The sequence below is a fragment of the Bos indicus genome, chromosome 4 (assembly GCF_029378745.1).
Source record: "Bos indicus isolate NIAB-ARS_2022 breed Sahiwal x Tharparkar chromosome 4, NIAB-ARS_B.indTharparkar_mat_pri_1.0, whole genome shotgun sequence".
Classification (NCBI taxonomy): Eukaryota; Metazoa; Chordata; class Mammalia; order Artiodactyla; family Bovidae; genus Bos; species Bos indicus.
In genome coordinates, this window is record NC_091763.1 from 31,955,404 (window position 1) to 31,977,367 (window position 21,964).

The 21,964-nt window shown below is 35.8% G+C and overlaps 1 protein-coding gene across 6 annotated transcripts in view; it reads right to left on the bottom strand.

Annotated features, from left to right (window-relative positions):
- HYCC1 (hyccin PI4KA lipid kinase complex subunit 1) overlaps positions 1-21,964 on the bottom strand; it is a 214,983-nt gene that overhangs the window by 16,707 nt on the left and 176,312 nt on the right. For all 6 annotated transcript variants that reach the window (XM_070787595.1, XM_070787592.1, XM_070787594.1 and 3 more), the window contains 6 exons: positions 21,756-21,836; positions 21,119-21,234; positions 20,646-20,741; positions 7,916-8,032; positions 4,834-4,921; positions 4,189-4,348 (listed from right to left, as the gene is read on the bottom strand). In XM_070787595.1, the coding sequence (XP_070643696.1) occupies positions 4,189-4,348; positions 4,834-4,921; positions 7,916-8,032; positions 20,646-20,741; positions 21,119-21,234; positions 21,756-21,836 (658 nt within the window). The remainder of the gene's footprint in view (positions 1-4,188; positions 4,349-4,833; positions 4,922-7,915; positions 8,033-20,645; positions 20,742-21,118; positions 21,235-21,755; positions 21,837-21,964) is intronic.

Sequence of the window (21,964 nt, forward strand, 5' to 3'; positions counted from 1 at the left end):
TACAATATCAAAGAAACTAAATGAAAAGTGGGGAAAATCAGGCAAAGATGCCAATGGTCAAACATGGTCTCTCCAAAATAATACATCAGCAGAAACTAACTTTTCTTTAAAAATCATTCTCTTTAATCACTGTCTCATCAAAATTAGAGTGACAGGGCCTTGCAACATCTCTCTTGCTTGGAGTGTTGATTGTTGGGAGGATAAAGAATGTTGATAAAGGGTAGTGGTCAGAGGGTATACAGGAACCTGTACTTTCTACTCAATTTTGTTGTGAACCTAAAACTGCTCTTGAAAAAATAAAATCTATTAATAATAATAATAATTTAAAAATTGAAATTGCCAAAATATAACTCTAGAAATTTGGGTTGTTATTTAACAATAATAAGGTCATGGCAAGAGATATATGTTCTGAAATGTGTGGAAATGCTAAAGCTAAAGCAATTTTTTGTTTTCCAAAAGAATGCTTTCCATTAATATATATATAAATTATAGATAAATTCTTAACTTTGGGAAGCTTCAGAGAATACTGAAATACATTCAAAAAGAGTGCAGAAAAAAACTTTTGAATGCAAATGATTAAAAATGTTCAAACTTAATGTCATACTAAAATATGAATTGGTTTTAGCTGTAAAGATACTTTTTATTTGTTGTTACAAACAAGAAAAAGAAAATATGTGATTAAGTGCTCCAATTTAATGTATTTGTTTGCATGAGCAATTTTTGGTGACTCAGCTATGCAAACAAACAAATACATTTATATGGCTTAATTACCTATATTTTTTAATGAAATAGGGAGATGTAAAAAAAAAAAAAAAAAGAAAATTCTGACTGACCACTTCGGAAACCTTATTCACTCCTGCCCCTTTTCTCCCCAGCTAGGATGGAAAATGGAGAAAAAAGAAGAGAGGCAATAAAGAAAGACATAAATATGGAAGCAACCTAAACATCCATCAACAAATGAATAAATAATGAAAATGTGATAGGTTATTTATTCATAAAAAAGAAGGAACTCCTGTCATTTGCAACAATATGGATAGACCTTAAGGGAATTATGCTAAGAAATAAGTCAGAGAGAGAAAGACAAATACCATGTGAGCTTCCTAATATGTGAAATATAAAAAACAAACAAAAACTCTGAACTAGATACAGAGAACAGAGGTGGGAAATGGTAGTGGGTGAAATGGGTGAAAATGATCAACAGATACAAACTTCAAGTTATAAAAACATAAGTCATGGGATGTAATGTACAGCATAGTGATTATTCGTTAAAAATAATACTGTATGGTGTATTTTAAAAGTTGCTTAGAGAGTAGATCCTACAAGTTCTCATTATGATAGGGCAAAAGGTAATTATGTGTGGAAATGCATATTAACTAGATTTACTTTACTGATCAGTTCACAATGTATTCATATATTGATGCCTGTCTGTATACCTGAAACTATGTTACATGTCAATTTTATCTCATTTTTAAAATAAGAAGAAAAAGGGAAGAGATCCAAGAAAAGAAAAAAGAAAAAGAACAACTGCTTTCTTCTTTCCCAGCATTGGCAATAACAAGGGAAGAAGCAAGGAGAAAAAAAAATATTCCTTAACATTCATGTTTCATGTCCCTTCTCCTACCCCAACCCTCATCATCACTGAGTTAAAGTTGCATTCCATGTTCCTACCATGTGATACAGTTCAGGGTCTGAGAAGAAATCCTTCCTTCTGGGAGGGTTGGTGTTGGAAGGGAATGATACAGATATAGGTGGAACACAAAACACATTTAGCGTTCTAGAAACAAACTCTGAATGTGTTTTCACATAGTCATAAACTAACCTTACAGTCTACAGTGCTATGCTTTAGAACCATTATGAGACAGAAAGTCTTTTGTGGATCACCCTGGAATCCACAGGCCCTTTTACATTGTTTCTGTAAAAATTAATGTATAAATAAAATTCATTATAATTTATATATAACTCATATGTGAATATAATAAACATAATCTATATAAACACATTTAATTTAAAAATCCATTTACAAATTGAGAATTATCTACATATTTAATAACTATAGTAAAGATACCTATCTTCCCAACAAGAAGCCAGTATCAGCTAGAGCCAGAACAATGATGAGGTGTTCAGATAGGAATCAGGACCATGGTGATAGAAAACAGAAAGGCTTTCAACTCAGCAAAACAATGAAAAATACTGCTCTAGGAAGGAAAGCCAAGACTGCTCTAAAAAGGGAGAATGTAATCTACCTGTGGAGATAAACAAGGACCTTGGCCTAGGAATATTTTAGAGTCCACTGGATAAACAGAATTCACACTGAAGATGAATGGTCAACAAGACTAAGCTATATTGTTTCTGCTACATGCATCTGACTTGCTTTTCATAGTGCATTCTCTTCTAAATCCTCATCCTTGACTTTTTTGTTATCATAAATAGGAGTTGCCCAAGTGCTAGAGTTGTAAAGGTTGAATAAATGTAGTAAGAAAGGCTGGAGCCTATGAGGCTGGAGCCTTAAGACACTGTGCCAACCCTTCAAGTGGTAGCCAAAATAAAATCTGGAAGATATGTAAGAATCTAGTGCATACAATATATTCAAGTAGTCTTTTCTTGTTTTGGTAATTTACTGCTATACAATATTTCTGAAAAAATGGTTTCTATTTTATTGCTGGGTATACATCTTATTTCGTTAAATGCATTTATGGACACATATGCAAATCTTCTCTTTCACATGTACATATATACAAATACAATTAAGCATTAAAACTTCAATATTTCACATTTTTAACTACAAGACCTATATTTTTCCCCCCTAGTTCCCAATATGTCCACCTAAATAGAAAGAAGCAACAGTGGAAAAGGAATTAAAATTCATCCTTGTATTTCCTGTAGTGGTAGTTTTTGAGCAATTATGGCCACAATGGATCCATATGATCTGGTTCATCGCCTCTGTGCCTATTTTCACCTATTAGTGCCCAAACAAAAAACTGACCTCTAGGGTAACATGGTGATATCTAATTAAATGACTTTCTATTTGTAATCTAGTCAAACTGTAGCATAAATTTCACTGAAGAAACTGATGTATGTTTAGACCCTATATTTTAAACAACAGCAGAATTTGCCTTGATAATGGCAAACATATTTCCACTTTTTTGTGCCTTCCTAAAGGACCTTCAGGAATTTATCACACTACTTTAAAAAAAGAAAAGATTGAAAATGATCATTGGTTAAGTTGGAGAATTCCATCATCTTTTTTTTTTTTTTTTGGACATACAGCCTTCTAGATTCCCTGCATAGAACAATGGTGACTGCTATCAACTTTCTATTTCATAGTGAATCATGGCACTTTTGCATTTTCTCTATAGATATCATAGAGACAACTGGAACTATCAAATATACTAAAGGAGCTACCATTTTCATTGCAGTTTGTAGGAAGAAGAAAACAGAGAGTGGATTTTGTTTTACACCAATACATATGCTTGCTTGGGGCAAAGAAGCAGCTTTTTGTTTCCCATTCTGTGGTTAACTTCTAGGTAGGAGGAGGGTTATAAAAAGAACAAGAAATCAAATAAAAAATAAGGTATGAGAGAAAGTAGAGTGATGGAAAGCACTGAGAAGGTCATGGTAAATAGAATTAACTTCCAGTAGAATTTTTAAAGAATAAAATGAAGCAGTCAAGAACGAATACTAAAACAAATAATCTTGCAAGAAAATTAACTTCCAGAATATAGAAATATCTAGAGTTGGATCAATACCATAGGATTCTTTACTAAGACTTTCAGAAGAAAATGTTTAAGTCCCTATATTATAATTGTTCTATTCTAGTATAGAAGTATACCTGCTAAAGAGTTCAAAAATCAAGAACATTAAGGAATATTTGCAAGCAGTTGTGAATAGAAACCCAAAATATATTAATAATTGAAACATGTATTTCCTACCATCCTATTGTGTTGAAATAAAATTTAAAGCCAAGTCAACATTTAAATAAATTTTCATCCATACATGTAACATAAGGGGCTCTATTTTCTTACTGACTGCCATTCACGGATAGTAAATGAAAAGTTAAAGGTCAACAGCTCTTTCTTCCATGCCACCATAATATTATTTACTAAATTTAGAAGTTACAGCACCTTAAGTACAGAGAAGAAGAGGATAGTACTAACAATCCTCTAATCTGAAGAGTGTTTTATTTCTTACCATGTCTTTTCCACCTGTGACCTCTTATTGACATGCTGGTTACTGCATTTCTTGATATTCTAGAGGAAGTTGGTGTGATCTCAACTTGAATACACCTTGTACCCTCCTTACTAGATCTCATGGCACCGTGAGGCAACGAAGCTTGTATTGCATTGGCAACCTAAGAAGGAAAAATATAGTTTAAGACTGTCATTGAATAGATGTATTATTATACTCAGATAAAACAAGATGCTAAATTTTATTAGGTTTTTAAAAAGAATAACTCCTCCAAGATATATCATGATACATAAATCCTCTAAATTAAGGAGTAAGAACAAAATTCACAGTTAAAAATGTATGTGATGAAATTTAAAATTCCAAAATATTACATTATATTTCCTAATGCTAATTAATAAATGCAGCTCTAGCATGTTAAAGAAAGCATTCTTACATATATGAAAAGAACTATCAGGCTAAGAAGTTAGCTTAACGAAAATTTCAAATTATATATACCTTTTTCAAGTATAAAAGTTCTCTATTACAACAGAAGCATGAATCATTGAGTATTAATAATGTATTAATGCACTACAAATGGCTTCTTAATTTATAGTTTTAAGCTGAGAAATTTTAAATTATGAAATTTACATAAGTAAGTGAGGCACCTACCAGCAATGGCTCTGGATATAATTCTAGCTGGGCTCTGTATATAATATCATCCAATGCTTTTTGAGCTAGATCCCATTCTCCATTGTAACTATAAAATTAAGTAAAGTATAATTATTTTAAATTAATTCTATATGAATTAAGATATAATGAGAAACTTTATCTTTAATGAGGAAAATAATTGATCATATTAGTACACTTCTTAGCATTCTACCCTCATTAAAAATGTTTGTTTAATCTTTGAATTCCTTTCAATTATATCTGAAAGTCTATTAACAGAAAATTTTATAGATGTACATTTCTTCTCTAAAGAACATGTCTATTTATAGAACATGTACCCAAAAAGCTAGGCATTTCAAAGCATTTCATGCTTTCAACGCAAGTCAGAGCATAATAAATTATATACCTTGGAATAATGTTCAGAACACTTTATGGTCAAATTACTCTGTAACTCCCACAGTTTTTAATGAAAATCTACAACTACTGTGGCTTGCAGAATCCTAAGTAGTTACTTCTTTGCATTCACATAGTCAGTTAAAAGTGTATATGATATATGCTACATGTATCACAGAGATACTAGGGGGAAAAGTGTGTGCGGATTAATTTTCAGATATGGTGAAACCATTTCTAAAAATTGGCTCAATGATGGAATGGACAGGGAAATAATGGCTTCCTCATATGATAACAAAATAAGAGTGTGAATTACATCAAGAGTACAAGTGAGGCCTAAAAAATGGAAGGAGCATTGCTCTCACCCTAAACACAAGATACAGCCAAGTAATCTAAAAAATCATAACTTCTCATGAATGCAACAAGGAGCTATGGTCACAGGGCAACCAAGTAGCCCAACACTCAACAGCAGTCAAGTGCCCCTGAGGAGAGTCAGGCCACAAATGCAGGTGGGTAAGAGAAATCCAGCTAAACTTTTCAACAAATTCCTAAAAGCCAGGTGTGGGCCAGACAAGAATACAGAAACTCTGGAAGTAGATACAAGAGGATTCATACCCACTCATTAGCTCTTCTCCAAAAATCACATTTAGGCACTCATAAGAAAAGCTAAGCACAAAGCAGGGAACCAGAGAACGCTGCTCTTGGCAGTGTAGGCCTGAAGGAAAAGAATGGCCACCACAGTCGAAAAGGCACTAAGGGCCAGCCAGACCCTTTCAGTAGAACAAAAGTTTAAAGCCTTTAGGGAAGACCAGCAAACCATTTCACCCCAAGGGCAGAGGCAAAGACCAACTCTGGCTGTGAAGGGGAGAAAAAGAAAAAAACTCTACCTGCAGGGGAGAGTCAGGACCACTGAGGATCTCCTACCCTGATAAGCAAGGACTTAAGGCCTGCTTAGAAATGAGACTAGACCAAAACACCAGAAAATACCACTTCCTCCTCCCCACCGAACAGGCTAGTACATATTTAGAAACATGCAACAGCACTCTGCTGCTAAAGGAGAGGCAAGAACATGGAGAGAGACCCTCTCTGAGGTACAGACATACCGGGAAAGCTGAAAGGATAGAGCAAGAATATTAAGGAGAAACTCTCCAGCTGTAAGTACCAGGTAACATAAAAGGAATCTGAAGTAGATGGTACGATATAGGTAACCATGCTGCTGCTGCTGCTGCTAAGCAACAATGAAATCCAGTCCCAGCTCATTCCTGTCTATAATAACTCTACTAATATACTAGAAAAGAGGCATATCCATTTCTAGGCATAAATAATATTTACCTCAGTCTCTACTGTTCTACTCGTGAACAAAATGATGGTCAAATAGTACAAAGCACACAAAAAGCCAAAAGCAAAACAACCCACTGTCAAGAGACAAAGAACAACAGAACCGAATTCAAATGCTACAGTTACTGGGGGAAATGAAATAACTAAGATTAATATATTAAAGTCTCTAGTGGAAAAGAGGGGCAACATGCATGAATAGATGGATAGTTTAGCAGAGAGAGGAACTATAAGAAAAAGCCAAATGAAAAGGCTAGAAATAAAGAATGCGCTCAGTGGGCTTATTAGTAGATTTAACACAGTCAAGGAAAGAATCAAGGAACATGAAGACATATCAACAGAAATTACTCAATCAGAAACACAGCCAAAAAGAGAAAAAGTAAAATAGATCAGAACATCCAAGAGCTTTGGAACAATATTACCGGTCTAACACAAGTCAACAAAATTTTTCCTAAAGGGCCAGATAATAAATGTTTTAGGTTCGTGGGGTCAGCTCTGTCACTGTAACACAAAAGCAGCCACAGACAATACATAAACGAATGTCACTGCATTTCAATAAAACTTTTTTCTTTAAAGGGAGCAGATCAGATTTGGTCCAAAGATCATAAATTCTTCCTTCAGTTACGAAGCTCATAACCAGGACTTCCCTGACAGTCCAGTGGTTAAGACTCCATGCTTCCCCAACACAGGGGACGTGGGTTAGATTCCTGGTCAGGGCACTAAGGTTCCACAAGCTGTGTCGTGTGGCCAAACGGAAAAAAAAAAAAAAGGAAGAAGTTTATAATCTACTGGGGAAAATTAGGGTATCAAGTGAATATAACATATATAGTAAGAGAATTATAAAGTAAAAGATCAGGTTCAAGGAAAAGTATTAACACCTAAAGCAACAAACAAGATATCGTTGATTTTAAAAATCAGCAGCATATTCATAATAAACTTTGTGATAAAAAAGACTTTAAGATGTCAATAATTAAAATTTTCTGGAAATGGAAAAAAGATATTCATTAGGGAAAATAATTAAAATTAATTTCTGGAAATGGAAAAAAGATATTCATTAGGGAAAAATGCTATTTGGAAATTACAGCAAAAAAAAAAAGTAATGACGAAAGAAATTGTGAGTGTATTTAGGTATCAATAATTTTCATTCTGTCCTTTAATTAAAGACAACAAAGTGTTTAGTTGGTTACAAATTCTTTAGAATATTAAAAGATTTATTTTAAATAATAAAACTTATTAGGATATTGATTCATATTTTCACAAAAATATGCTGATTATTGAGATTATAATACAGTAACAATAAAATAAGACTATAGTTTTCCAAAGAGATTAAAGGTTAACTTTGTATATGAAATAAACTTACAAGGCAAAATAAATTCCTGTTAACATTTGCACCATGAATCCTGAAGAAACAGGTACCCTGCTACTTATACCTTTGTATTTTCTTACATGTTGCCGAGGATATCCACAAACACAGATTCTAGAAAGACCAAAATAAATATATTTGCAAAATTAGTAAAAATATAGATAATATATTTTTTAACATCTGTAAGTTAACAATGTACAAGGTATGCTCTCATTACAAACCAAATAGCAATGAAACAAGGAATCTTTCAAAACAGAACATTTGTCTAGAACATTTTCCTGAGGAAGTAAGACTAGAAAAAAGTGTAGAAAGCTAGGGGTATGTTAAAATATAAGTGAACTAGATTCTCAGAGTTAGTTCACTAATTCTGTTCAATCATTATTATTGATCATATTATTAATGATTTTTGGTTATCATAAAAAACATGAAACTCAGTGCTATTTAGCATGAATAGATCAGTGATAAGATCCTCTCTATTCCTGACAAAGTTCTTGACACAAACTGCAGGCTCCAAAAAATTATTCTAAAATTATACTCAAACTTCATACAGTACATCTTAATAAATTTCAGATGGACTGAAATTTGTTAAAATACCATAAATAAAACATAAAATACTAGTTTTCACATGTCTAAACATGACACCAAAGGTAGAATCTTACAGACCAATAGATTTTACTAACATTTTTGAAAGAATCTACAATAAGCATTAGTCTTTAGTAAAGAATACTTAAAGAGTATTTAGTTTAGTAAATACGCAGCCACCTCAAAGTCTAACCCTGGGGACAGAGAATAAACATGTTTTGAAAGTCAATTTAAATGACAGGGAAAAAATTATAAACACATGTATCCTATCCCATTTTGTAACAAACAAGTAGGTGAAAGGCATGTATCACTGTAAAATAATCATATACAAGGACACAGAGTTTTCTATTTTCTTCTCTATATTTTTATGTATTTTCTAATTCTATAATCCACATGCACTGCTTTTAAATAAACACTAAGCTTCTATCTCTAATAAAATTGGAAACCAGTTGTTTTCTCATAATATGGTGTGACTGATACAACACAGCCCTCACTTTTTTTTTTTTGCTTTATTATCTGATTTAATATTTACTTTATTATTCTTTCTTGAGATATAGCCATATTATTTCAAAGATATACCATAAAATGTTTGGATATTTGTATATATGGCATACTGATCACATAATAAGTCTAGTTAACATCCATCACACACAGTTACAAATTTTTTCCTGTGGTAAGAACTTTTAAGATTTATTCTCTTTGCAACTTTTAAACATGCAGTACAGTATTAACTGTAGTCACTATGATGTATATTACATACCCGGACTTACTTATTTCAAAACTAGAAGTGTGTACATTTTCACTCCCTTTACTCATTTTTGCCCACCTCTCAACACCACCCCATCACCTCGTCAACCACCAGCACAACCTTCACTTAATACAGTACTAGAAAACAGCCTGTAATTTACCCCTCCACTCAATTACTACTTGGAACTTAATATTCCGTCTACTCAATAAATCTAAGCCTTCACTTAAACATGTCCAAGTATACTACAGACAACTTCAAAAAATGCCCCCTTGACGATATCATTTATTCAAAGCAACTTTAAAGAATAAATATAAATTCATTTGATATTGACAGGATCTTAAAATTCTTTAGAACCAAGTGTAGGAGGGAGCAGGGATACTTAAAAATGGAATGTTTCCTTTCCCTCAAAATTTGTATGTTGAAGCCCTAATTCCCCAGTATGATGGTTTTGAACATGGGACACCCTGAGAGTAACTAGGTCATGAGGGTGGGGACCATTACTGGATTAGTGACCTTATAAAAAGAGTGAGAGAGGCCAGAGAATGCTCAGCCATGTGAAGGTGGTTGGTCACCTGTAAGGTAGGAACAGGGCCTTTGCCTGGAACCAAATCTGGCATCTTCACCTTGGATTTCCCAGCCTCCAGAACTATTGTTTAAGCCACTCAATCTTCAGTATTTTGTTATAGCAGCCTGAGATAAGCTCAGAAAAATCAACTCTACATGAAATAAAACAACTCAAATTTTGTTTTATATTATAAAAACAGATATGCAGATGACACCACCCTTATGGCAGAAAGTGAAGAGGAACTAAAAAGCCTTTTTTTTTTTTAAAGCCTCTTGATGAAAGTGAAAGTGGAGAGTGAAAAAGTTGGCTTAAAGCTCAACATTCAGAAAACGAACATCACGGCATCTGGTCCCATCACTTCATGGCAAATAGATGGGGAAACAGTGGAAACAGTGTCAGACTTTCTTTTTTTGGGCTCCCAAATCACTGCAGATGGTGACTGCAGCCATGAAATTAAAAGACACTTACTCCTTGGAAGGAAAGTTATGACCAACCTAGATAGCATATTCAAAAGCAGAGACATTACTTTGCCAACAAAGATCCGTCTAATCAAGGCTATGGTTTTTCCAGTGGTCATGTATGGATGTGAGAGCTGGACTGTGAAGAAGGCTGAGCGCTGAAGAATTGATGCTTTTGATCTGTGGTGTTGGAGAAGACTCTTGAGAGTCCCTTGGACTGCAAGGAGATCCAACCAGTCCATTCTGAAGGAGATCAGCCCTGGGATTTCTTTGGAGGGAATGATGCTGAAGCTGAAATTCCAGTACTTTGGCCACCTCATGCAAAGAGTTGACTCATTGGGAAAGACTCTGATGCTGGGAGGGATTGGGGGCAGGAGGAGAAGGGGATGACAGAGGATGAGATGGCTGGATGGTATCACTGACTCTACGGACGTGAGTCTGAGTGAACTCCGGGAGTTGGTGATGGACAGGGAGGCCTGGCGTGCTGCGATTCATGGGGTCGCAAAGAGTCAGACATGACTGAGCGACTGAACTGAACTGAACTAATAGGCAAATTAGAAAAGAGACTCCTCCTACTCTTATTACCTAAAGAAGCAAACTTAGAACAATTTCTTCTTACACTTTACTCCTTTACGATAGGGATGGTAGTAAATAACTGAGAACCACTATGTGAAAGATAAGATTTCTCAATTCATTTATTCATTCAATAAATACTTATTAAGGATTTATATTGTGTCAGACACTAGGGATATAGATAAAAGATATAGTTCCCACAGGGATTCATAATCAAATGAAAAAGACTGTAGTAAACAAATATTTGCAATGACTAAGTGACAGAGGTAGAAAAAGGAGAGAGAAGTAAATGCTAGTGGAAGAAGTAGAGGGTCAGAGAAAGCTTTCCAAAAAGAGATTTCTTTGAACTACATGTGTACTTAGTTGCTCAGTCACTTCCAACTCTTTGCAACCCCAGGGATTGCAGCCTGCCAGGCTCCTCTGTCCATGGGGATTCTCCAGGCAAGAATACTGGACTGGTTGCCATGCCCTCCTCCAGGGGATCTTCCCAACTCAGGGACTGAACCCAAGTCTCCCAATGCAGGCGGATTCTTCATCATCTGAGCCACCAGGGAAGCCCCTTGAAGAAAAAGCGGTATTTGGATTTCCCAGGAAAGAATACTGAAGTGGGTTGCCATTTCCTTCTCCAGGGGATCTTCCCAACCCAGGGACTGGACCCATGTCTCTGGCATTGGAGGCAGATTCTTTACCACTGAGCCACCAGGGAAGCCCTAGGTGAAAATACAGTAAAGGGCAAAACCAGAGAAAGATGAAACACTGTGATACTGAGGAGACTGGTAGAATTTTAGTAGGAATAGAATGCTAGGACACTAAAAAGTAAGAGAAGCTAGCTGGTTAGGAGTCAGAGCATTTTATAATTTGCTGCGCTTTATCATGAAGGCAAAGGGAAGCAACTAAGATTTTTGTTTTGTTGTTTTAAGCAAGGGTTTGACGTGATCAGACTGGTCTTTTGATATCACCCAGGCTATCTTGGGAGACTAGAGAGGAGAGTGTCAAAATACCCCATGAGTGGGAGAAAGGGAGCCTGAACTAAAGAAGTAATTGTGGGGAGAAGGAGAATCGGTGGGACTGGACTCACATCAATTAAGTATCAACAGGGATTGAGAAGGAAAGAATAAGAGAAATGTGTAATTAATTAGCCCTACATTTAGTTTGGATAGCTGACTGGCTGGCAGCCATTAAATCAATTTGACAAATATCACATACTGTTTGGGAAGATGCTAAGTTTCAGATATGTTTATTTTTAGGTATATGATACAGGTGTCACTTTTGTCTGTCATGTTCTCTCCTCCACCTCCAGTATCTTCCATTAATAATCCCTTTTCCCTCTTACCTTTAGGAACTAGTCCTCCCCTATAAAATCAAGTATAGCCATGTGATTATGGTGAGGCTGCCAATAACACTGCCTGTGACAAGAGATCGCTACTCTAAGATCGTTCCCTTCTTCCTTCTAACAACGTATATAAAGGCACACACCCCTCCGCACTCCCCAGCCAGTTTTAGCTAGAACAACGGCTACCTGATGGAACCCATATTCTCTAGCCTTCCTAGCATAAGTCTGATCATGTGACTAGTTCTAGACAGTGGTTTGTTAACTGAAGTGGTGCGACTTCTGGGTTGTACCCTTAAAAAGCAGCTGCTTGCCTTCCACTCTCTCCCTACTTTCAGGATAGAAGGCAGATGTAATAGCAGTGAGCCATCACCATACAGACAAGAGGGACAGTGGAGAGAATGTAGAATCCCAAGAAAGAAGGAGCATGAACACTTTAGAAACAGAGCCAATCTGTCCTCAGACCATCTATTAGCTTGGGATTTTATGTGAAAGAAAGTGAATAGCTACTTTAAGTTACTGTTATTTCTGTTAAAACAGTCAAACCAATATTTAAACTGATACATATTCTTCCAACGATACTGCTACACAACTTGGCCCTAGAAGGGTTTACTCAAGCCTCAGACAGCAAGATCAGAAGCTTGGGCTGGACTGTTTTTCACAGTGAACCTGGGAGAGACGTTCTTTTTTCTGAGTTCACTAAAGGTAGACAATGTCAGTTTTTAGCTGCCTATAGTCACTGCTCTTACCACACAAAAGAAGCCTATCGTCAGAAAAAAAAAAAAAAATGTACAATCCAACAGATGATAACTTAACATCATTTGAGCCTCTGAATCTAGTTGACCCTGAGGTCAGTTCTATCTCTGCTTTTCCCAAGTTGTTGTCATTCAGTTCCCCAGTCGGGTCTGACTCATTGCGATCTCATGGACAGCAGCATGCCAGGCCTCCCTGTCCCTCACCATCTCCCGAAGTTTGCCCAAGTTCATATCCATTGCATTGGTGATGCCATCCAGCCATCTAATCCTCTGATGCCCTCTTCTCCTTCTGCCCTCAATGTTTCCCAGCATCAGGGTCTTTTCCAATATGTCAGCTGTTCTCATCAGATGACCAAAATACTGAAGCTTCTTCAGCTTCAGCATCAATCCTTCCAACAAATATTCAGGGTTGATTTCCCTTAAGATTGACTGGTTTGATCTCCCTGCTGTCCAAGGGATTTTCAGAAATCTTCTCTAAGTACTAGGAGCCAAAAACTTTCCCGATGATATAATGCAGTTTTATGCAGATATCAGTCAGTTACAAGAGAAAGAATTCTAACTTTCATAAGGTATTTATGGAACATTTTAATGATGTTTACTGAATCAGATGCATAGGTTTAGAAAACGGGGAAAAGTATATGGTTTAGAAAAGAAAATATGGTCAAAATCATTTACTGTTATTATTACACAGTTGTTGTTTTTTTTTTTTTAAAACAACCTTGCCTTGGCTCTAGGATGGTCAACCAACTGTTAAATTTACTTCAGGTAAGAACTAGAGATCCAGATCTCTCAATTCAGGCAAGATATAGGAATCTAGGCCTTCTCATTTTCTCTACTAGCTACCCAAGGAGATAAGCAGTCATGTATTAGAGGGTTTATTTACTTCTTTATTCAGAAATGCAGACAGTTAAGTGTCTTAGTCCATTTGGGCTGCTGTAACAAAATACAACAGACTGAGTGGCTTATGAACAATAGAAATTTATTTTTCATAGTTCTGGAGGCTAAAGTCACAATCAGGGTGCCAGCATGGTTGGGTAAGGGCCCTCTTCAAGGCTGCAGACTTCTTGCCATATCCTCACATGACAGAAGGTGGGGGGAGATCTGTGGTATCTCTTGGCTAAGAATATTAACACCATTCATGAGGGATCCTCATGAATGACCGAGGAACCCCTCAAAGGCCCAACCTCCTAGTACCATAACATTGGACATTAAGCTTCCAACATAAGAATCTGAGGGTGGATGGGAATACAAACATTGAGATCATAGACATTAGGGGTTTTGGTTTGTTTTTTAGCTGATAGTTTTTAATAGCTACTAAAACTTCACAGAATTTTTCGTTTATCAATGAAAGATTTAAAACAAATTAAAACTGAATTATTTCCTTTAATTGTAACTGTACTTATCGGATCCCAAATCTCAAGTGGAAGAGATCATCTTTCATTCATTTACTGAACAAATAGCTACTAAGTTTTACTGTATGCCAGGCCTTTCTCTTGAACTCTGAGCAGATAGCAGTGAAAAAAATCAAAGTTCCTGATGTCATGATATCCCAGCAGTTGACAGGCTATGCCAAATGAACAAACAAGGTAATAACAGTGTTATAAGCACTAAAAGGAAATAAACTGGGGCAGATAGGAAAATGCTACTATATAGAAAAGATGATAATGGAAGACAACTCCAAGGAGATGACATTTAGCGACATCCAAAATAATCTAGTCCTAACAGCTGCAGCATTAACTGATAATGGCATCTGTTTACTTTCTCTTCTCCATTCTTTTTTTTAAAATACCTAAGAATTCTGATTTACTCTTCAGTACTCTGATTGCTCTTCAAAGATATTCTTTCTGCATAGATTTTATTTTATTTTTACTGAATTTACATAAGATATATAACAAAGCAAAAACCAACAATAAAGCTACATGTCACATGAATGCTTGACTCTTCTATGCATTATGCATTAGAGGGTTATCCTGAAGTTATGTGATTTCCCTTTACAAATCCAAAACATAAGAACTCAACCTTACAAAAGAACAGTTGAGTGACCTAACCCCTACTGCGGTATTAAACTTACTCTACGGTCACATATGGGCTTCCCTGGTGGTTCAATGGTAAAGAATCGACCTGCCAATGCAGGAGATGCAAGTTTGATCCCTAGATCAGGAAGATTCCCTGGAGAAGGAAATGGCAGCCACCTCCAGTATTCTTGTCTGGAAAATCCCATGGACAGAGGAGCCTGGTGGGCTACAGTCCACGGGGTTGCAAAAGAGTTGAACACAACTGAACGACTAAACAACAACAACATGGTCACATATAGATACCTCCCAAATTCATAAACCGTGATAAAATTAAATTCCTTTTGGAAGGCATATTTTGTCAACATATTTTGGGGAGAAGATCTAAGGATCAATTTGTCAGTGAGGGAAATTACTGCCATGATTCTCATTCTCTGTTGAGAGACACTTAGTATCTCATTCTTAGACTGAAAGAAAACTTGTGAGATTGTTGTCAACATACTGAATTACAAACCACAAAATGATTAGAAAGTCGAATTCCAGTGGGACTGACTGGAGAGACTATTTATTTAGAACTTAAAGTAGGAAAAAAAAAATAGATTAACTACCATCATTAGATCATCAGACCAATGAGTAGAAACTAGTTAGAAAAAAAGGGAAACAATAATTTTTCTATTTTTTAGCTTGAGAAATATTTAAAATTCTGTCCAGTTCTATTCCATATCTACTTGGATAAAACATAGACTATGACATAAAACTAACCAATTTCAAAACTTCTTCCTTTTCTGCTCTGCTTTTTAAATAGTTAGAGTGGAGGTGAAGAGAAGGCCAGGAGAGTAGAAAAGTGGAAGACTAAGGGAGAAAAGAGAAAATGGAAGAATTACCTATATAGCAATAAGCATTTTTCTTTTCTCATGCTCTTTGAAATTAGCAGCCTAGTAAAGGCTGCATGGCACCTTACTCCAGTACTCTTGCCTGGAAAATCCCATGGATGGAGGAGCCTGGTAGGCTGCAGTCCATGGGGTCGCTAAGAGTCGGACACAACTGAGCGAATTCACTTTCACTTTTCACTTTCATGCACTGGAGAAGGAAATGGCAACCCACTCCAGTGTTCTTGCCTGGAGAATCCCAGGAGTCGGGGAGCCTGGTGGGCTGCCATCTATGGGGTCGCACAAAGTCGGACACAACTGAAGCGACTTAGCAGCAGCAGCAAAGGCTGCATCTTCTCTCATTTTCCTAAAGAGAATACCATATACAAAACTAGTACTAAAGTTGTTGGAGGAAAAATTATTTCAAATCGGTTGTAAAGGAAGGATGAAGAAGATTTATAAAGGCAGAAAGGTTTACAAATTAAATAATAAGCAGTGAAAAGTCAACTGTAGGTTCCTTCAACAAGGAATGACCTAGTATAAGGTATGCTCTAGAACGAATATTAACTTCAAACAGGTGGGAAAAAAGAAAGCGCGTCTGTGCATCTACAATGAAAATGTGTGTTCATCACTGGGGCACAATACATAATAGCTGTCCTTAACTGAATGATGACAAAGTGGTATACACTGTGCTAGGAGCCTGTCCTCCCCCTCTCTCTTTTTATTAGTCACAAAAATTAATCCACAGGATGGTTTCTTTGCACAAAGGTGTCCTTAATAGACATAAAACAAGAACAAATCTATTAGGTGATCAGAAGGCTGACTTAGAAATGAGGACTGTTCATATAGGAAAAAACACACAGATCAAGAATCCCTAGCAGTACATATTCAAGTTACTCAGTGAGGTAACTCACTAAGTGAACAAAATCAGGACAGTTGCTGATTTTGGGGAGAATTTAACTTATAGCTTAGTATAGTTTTTCATGTTTAATATTTATATTCAACATCAAAAGTCAAGATAAGCCATTTATTAAACACACTTGTATTAAAAGAGATGCTCAAAGAAAAGAAAAATATTTTCACAAATTTACAAGACTTAGGCATATACTAATAAAACTTATCTGTAGAATTGGTGGCTATGTTGCTTTTAGGAGGGTCATATGTACTATTTGGGCTTCCTTGGTGGCTCAGTGGTAAAGAACTCTCCTGCAATGCAGGAGATGTAGGTTAGATCCCTGGGTCAGGAAGATCCCCTGGAGAAGGACATGGCAACTCACTCTAGTATTCTTGCCTGGGAAATTGATGGACAGAGGAACCTGGCGGGCTATAGCTCATAGGGTCGCAAAAGAGCCAGACGTGACTTAGCAACTAAACAAAAACAATGTAATATTTAGTACTCAGTTCAGTTCAGTCACTCAGCCGTGTCCAACTCTTTGCGACCCCATGAACTGGAGCACGCCAAGCCTCCCTGTCCATCAACAACTCCCAGAGATCACCCAAACTCTTGTCCATCAAGTAGGTAGTACAAGATAAAAACCTGTTGACTAAAACTCATTCAATCTAGCTCAATCTAGCCTCCTTTCAGATCTCCCCTTCCAGTGGTCTGTGCACACTACATATGAGGAAAACACAAGCATTAAACTGGCCATCAATCTGAATCAAGAAGCAAAGCTTAGAGTTAACTGAACAGATTTTTGCCCAGTAGAATAGATAAGTGGAGGGTGGGAAGTATCCAGGATTGTTTTAATTACACAACTCATTATAATCAGAAGGTTAAAAATAGAACAGAACACATCTGTCACGGAACCTACATATATTCCAAGAAATTTTTATGGCTGTATTATGAATCTGTCCTCTTAGATAGCCTAGTCAATCATTTTGCATAATCATCAACAACATCCAAACTAAGCAGCAATCTGAAACAACTGCTACAGGGCCAAGATGACTTGATTAGCCATAGCACAGTGTGATCACTTGAAAATCTGCATTAGGACTAAGATCAACAGGAAGCTCTTATACTTTAACTATCATAATCACTTAAAACTTATCACGTCAGTTCTATAACCAATTTCCCTTCCCTAGCTATAAACTAGGCTTTGCTTGATTAGATACTGTGTGCTTAGTCACTCAGTTGTGTCTGACTCGGCAACGCCATGGACTGTAGCCTGCCAGGCTCCTCTATGCATGGGGATTCTCCAAGCAAGAACACTGGAATGGGTTTCCTTGCAGGTGGACTCTTTACTGTCTGAGCCACCAGGGAAGCCCACTAGTGCTTTCTAACTTTTATCTATACATTTTTAAAAAATGTACACCTTAATTAGAATATTTGATAAATGATTAAGGAAATGAGGGATTAAGAGAAATAGATTTGAAATCATGCAATAATAGAGAATCTAAAATAAAAACAAAAGCAAACTAAAAAAGATGGAAATGATAAGTCTGATAGAGATCCTATTATGAATGTTCTGTGCCGTAAGAGTTAGCATTTTTAAATATTTTTAAGTCTTTTGAATTACATAAATCTCTTTCCTCCTTCATTTTCTTATAGCTGGTGAATATACATATGAGTTTTCTTGTGGCACAGAGTTAATCTAATACGTTTCTACTAAAATATTCTTTGGCCAATATCCTGTAGACAGTTTTAAAGTAATCTGTGTTTCTCTTTGTTTTCAAAATCAGCCCCATTTGTATTCTTAAAAAAGGTTATCTAATTTCCTGGTTAGGTAAACTTGATATACTAGCTATTTTCTATCCAGAAGATAAAAGTAATTATATTAGAAAACAGCCCGTTGGAGTTACACAGGACCTGTGACAGGAGAAGGTGATGGCACCCTACTTCAGTACTCTTGCCTGGAAAATCCCATGGATGGAGGAGCCTGGTAGGCTGCAGTCCATGGGGTTGCTAAGAGTCAGATACGACTGAGTGACTTCACTTTCACTTTTCACTTTCATGCATTGGAGAAGGAAATGGCAACCCACTCCAGTGTTCTTGCCTGGAGAATCCCAGGGACGGGGGAGCCTGGTGGGCTGCCGTCTATGGGATCGAACAGAGTCGGACACGACTGAAGTGACTTAGCAGCAGCAGCAGCAGCAGCAGCAACACATTTTTTTCCTAACTTTGTCATCAGTAATTTCAGTAAAACATCAACAGTGGATCTTATTTAGGAGGCTGTAGTAGAACATCTGTATGTACACACACGTGCACACACACACATCTCCCTGGGTCCTACCACCTAAGACACTGCTTTAGAATAGTGTGTTTAAGTTCCACAAGTGAAAGTTCCGAGTTACCTCTTAAGCCAATGTTTCTGAAGTGCTGGTTCTTACACTCATTTTAGTGTGTAACATTTTCACTGGACCATACTGAAATTAGAAATGAAAAGTGCGAAACATCCCACTTTTAACTTATGAATTTTTGTCCTTGCCTTCCACTCTACCCTTTTTGGGTGTAAAAATATTCTCTTTTCATTAAATAATGTTGATGTAAGATATTTATAACACAATGACTTGACAAAAGTTGGCAACATTATGTAAATACCCACTTCAGCTTTTCTGAAATTTTATAAATCTGTGAAATTCAAAAACCCTGGGCACTTCTGCCTTTAAAATGGTTAAAACAAGAAACATATTAGAAGAATAAGTAATTGAGAGCGATGGCACATTGGTACCATCCTCCAAGGGGCAGGCAATGAAATTATGCTTCACTTCAGGAAACAGTTGAACGGCTCTCTGCTTCTCTATCTTCTCTAATAATCCCCCTGCCTTGTTACCTTCCTCTCCCTCTTGACCTGCATGGTTTTCTATCCTAATCAACAGAATCAATTTACGGTTTTTGTTTTGTTTTGACTTGATTTTTAAGTATTGCTCTATGCACCCTCCCTCTAATTAACTGCCCAAAGCTACATTTTCTAAGTAAGTTTGCCAAATCTAAAATTACTTTACAAGTTCCTGAATTCTATATTTTCCCTTATTTACTTGAATTACAAAGGGTATTTTCTCTATCTTGTTTTTCTTAAAAAAAAAAAAGAAAAAAGGCAGGGTCTTCCTGGTGGTTCAGTGGTTAGGACTCAGTACTTTCACTGCTGAGGCCGTGGGTTCAGTCCTGAATGGGGAACTAAGATCTCACAAGCCTCACAGCACAGCCAAAAAAAACGGTAACATGTTCAACACAGAAAATTTAGAGAATGACAGAAAATCACACAGGAAAAAAATTACAATAAACTATAATTCCACCAAGTAGACATAACTACCATTAATACTCTGGTCATATTCAGTCAATGTTGAAATCACACCATATATACTATCATTAAATACTCTTTTAAATCAGAATTCTTAAATATTTGCATATATTAATACCCAATAATCATAATTTACTTAACCAAGTTCTTGGCTAAATTTTTTTTTAACAAGAAAAGTTTAAAACCAGTATCTCAAAAAAAATAAAAAAATAAAAAGCAGTATCTCCTACTTATTTCTTGGTACCAAATTAGAACACAATAAAAATAACTAGATAAGATAGGCAGATAAAAAGCAAACAAAACAGAAACCATGTCAAAAACTGAAAGGTCATAACAGTTCCATACTTTTAATTATATAGTATAAGTCTTTTCTCATCAAAATTTTCCACTGAATTGTTATTCAGTTTTACCCTCTTTGTTGTGTTTTTTTGCGACTTCATTGTGTCTTTAGGGAACTTTCTGTATGTTGACTAGGTGGAGCTCCATATTAACTTATTAATGTTTCAAACAAATGATTAAACAAAAAATAACATAGATATGTAACAAACAAGCAATACTAGATTCATATATTTCAACACTAAAAACATTTGCATTTACCTTGAACAAATTTGACACAGTGATTGAAGAGAAACACGGGGCATATAGGTTAAGGCAGCATTGTAACACAACAAAAGGAATGTCAACACTTCAAACCTAAAAACAAACCCAAAGAGTATTTACAAATCTTGAGAATTCCAAGAAGTCAACTATAATTAAGCAAGCACTGGGGAGGGATATTGTGTTACAGAACAGACCTGTCCAATATAATCACACCAACAACAATACAAAATCAAAAAGAAAAAGAAGTAACAGTTATACGAAAATTACCTTAAAAATTCAATGCTCCAGATGACATCTGAAGCAAAGTGTCTAAGTGACAAATAGGGAAGATGGGGTGTCTCTTGTATGAAATGACTCAACATTTTAAAACTTGTTATACATAACTCATTAAACATTATTTATAAATCTACTGAAATAATTTCTTTAGAAGTCAGCATGGTAGAATAGTAGGTTATGTCTCCACAGTATACCTATTCTGTGCTGTCAGCATCTCTCTTTGGGGGTGAGGTCCACTGTACACAACTTTTGACAAACCATGCTGGGAGAGGGCGCTCTCCGTCAGAGCCATGGACCCAATGCTGGAAGGCTAAAGACAAAGACATGTGAATAAAGAAAAAGCCATTCTGTTTAAGGTGTGGTATTTAGAATATATATACCAATATATATATTTAGAATGACTGCTATAAACATCATATATCTTAGAAATATTCAGATTGCCTACCAAGTATGCTGCTCAAAGATTTAACAAATAACTAAAAACAAACCACAAATAGAAATACAAAATAGTTTAACCTCAAAAATTCTACCCCAGAAATACATAATTCACACACACACATAAAATCTAATCTTATTCATCAGATAAAGGGAAAAATATTCAAAATTAATACTTTTAATAGATCTTTTACAATCAGGTTTTAGTTTAAACTTTAATGATTTTGATTTCCCATTTACTTTGGGAATAGCAACATACTTTGTGTGAAATTTTACACTTTTTAAGGTACTAGCGAACTGATCAAATTTTTCACCTCAATAACCAACCAAACCCTAATTTACAGCAACTGCAAATCTTAGGACCAATAAACTTACTTTGATAAAAATGTAACTTACTTCATGATATACAGATGGTTTGGATAAAGATGGAATCGTAAAACTCAATACTTTACTATGTCCCTGTTTGTCAACTATTTCCTACAAACAAAAGAAAGTAAAAGAAAATGTCTCACAATATTTATTTTTTACACATAAATTTAAATATTTATTTTTTACACATAAATTGTTACTGAAAAAAAAAAAGACCTGAAAAGAAAGAAATTGTA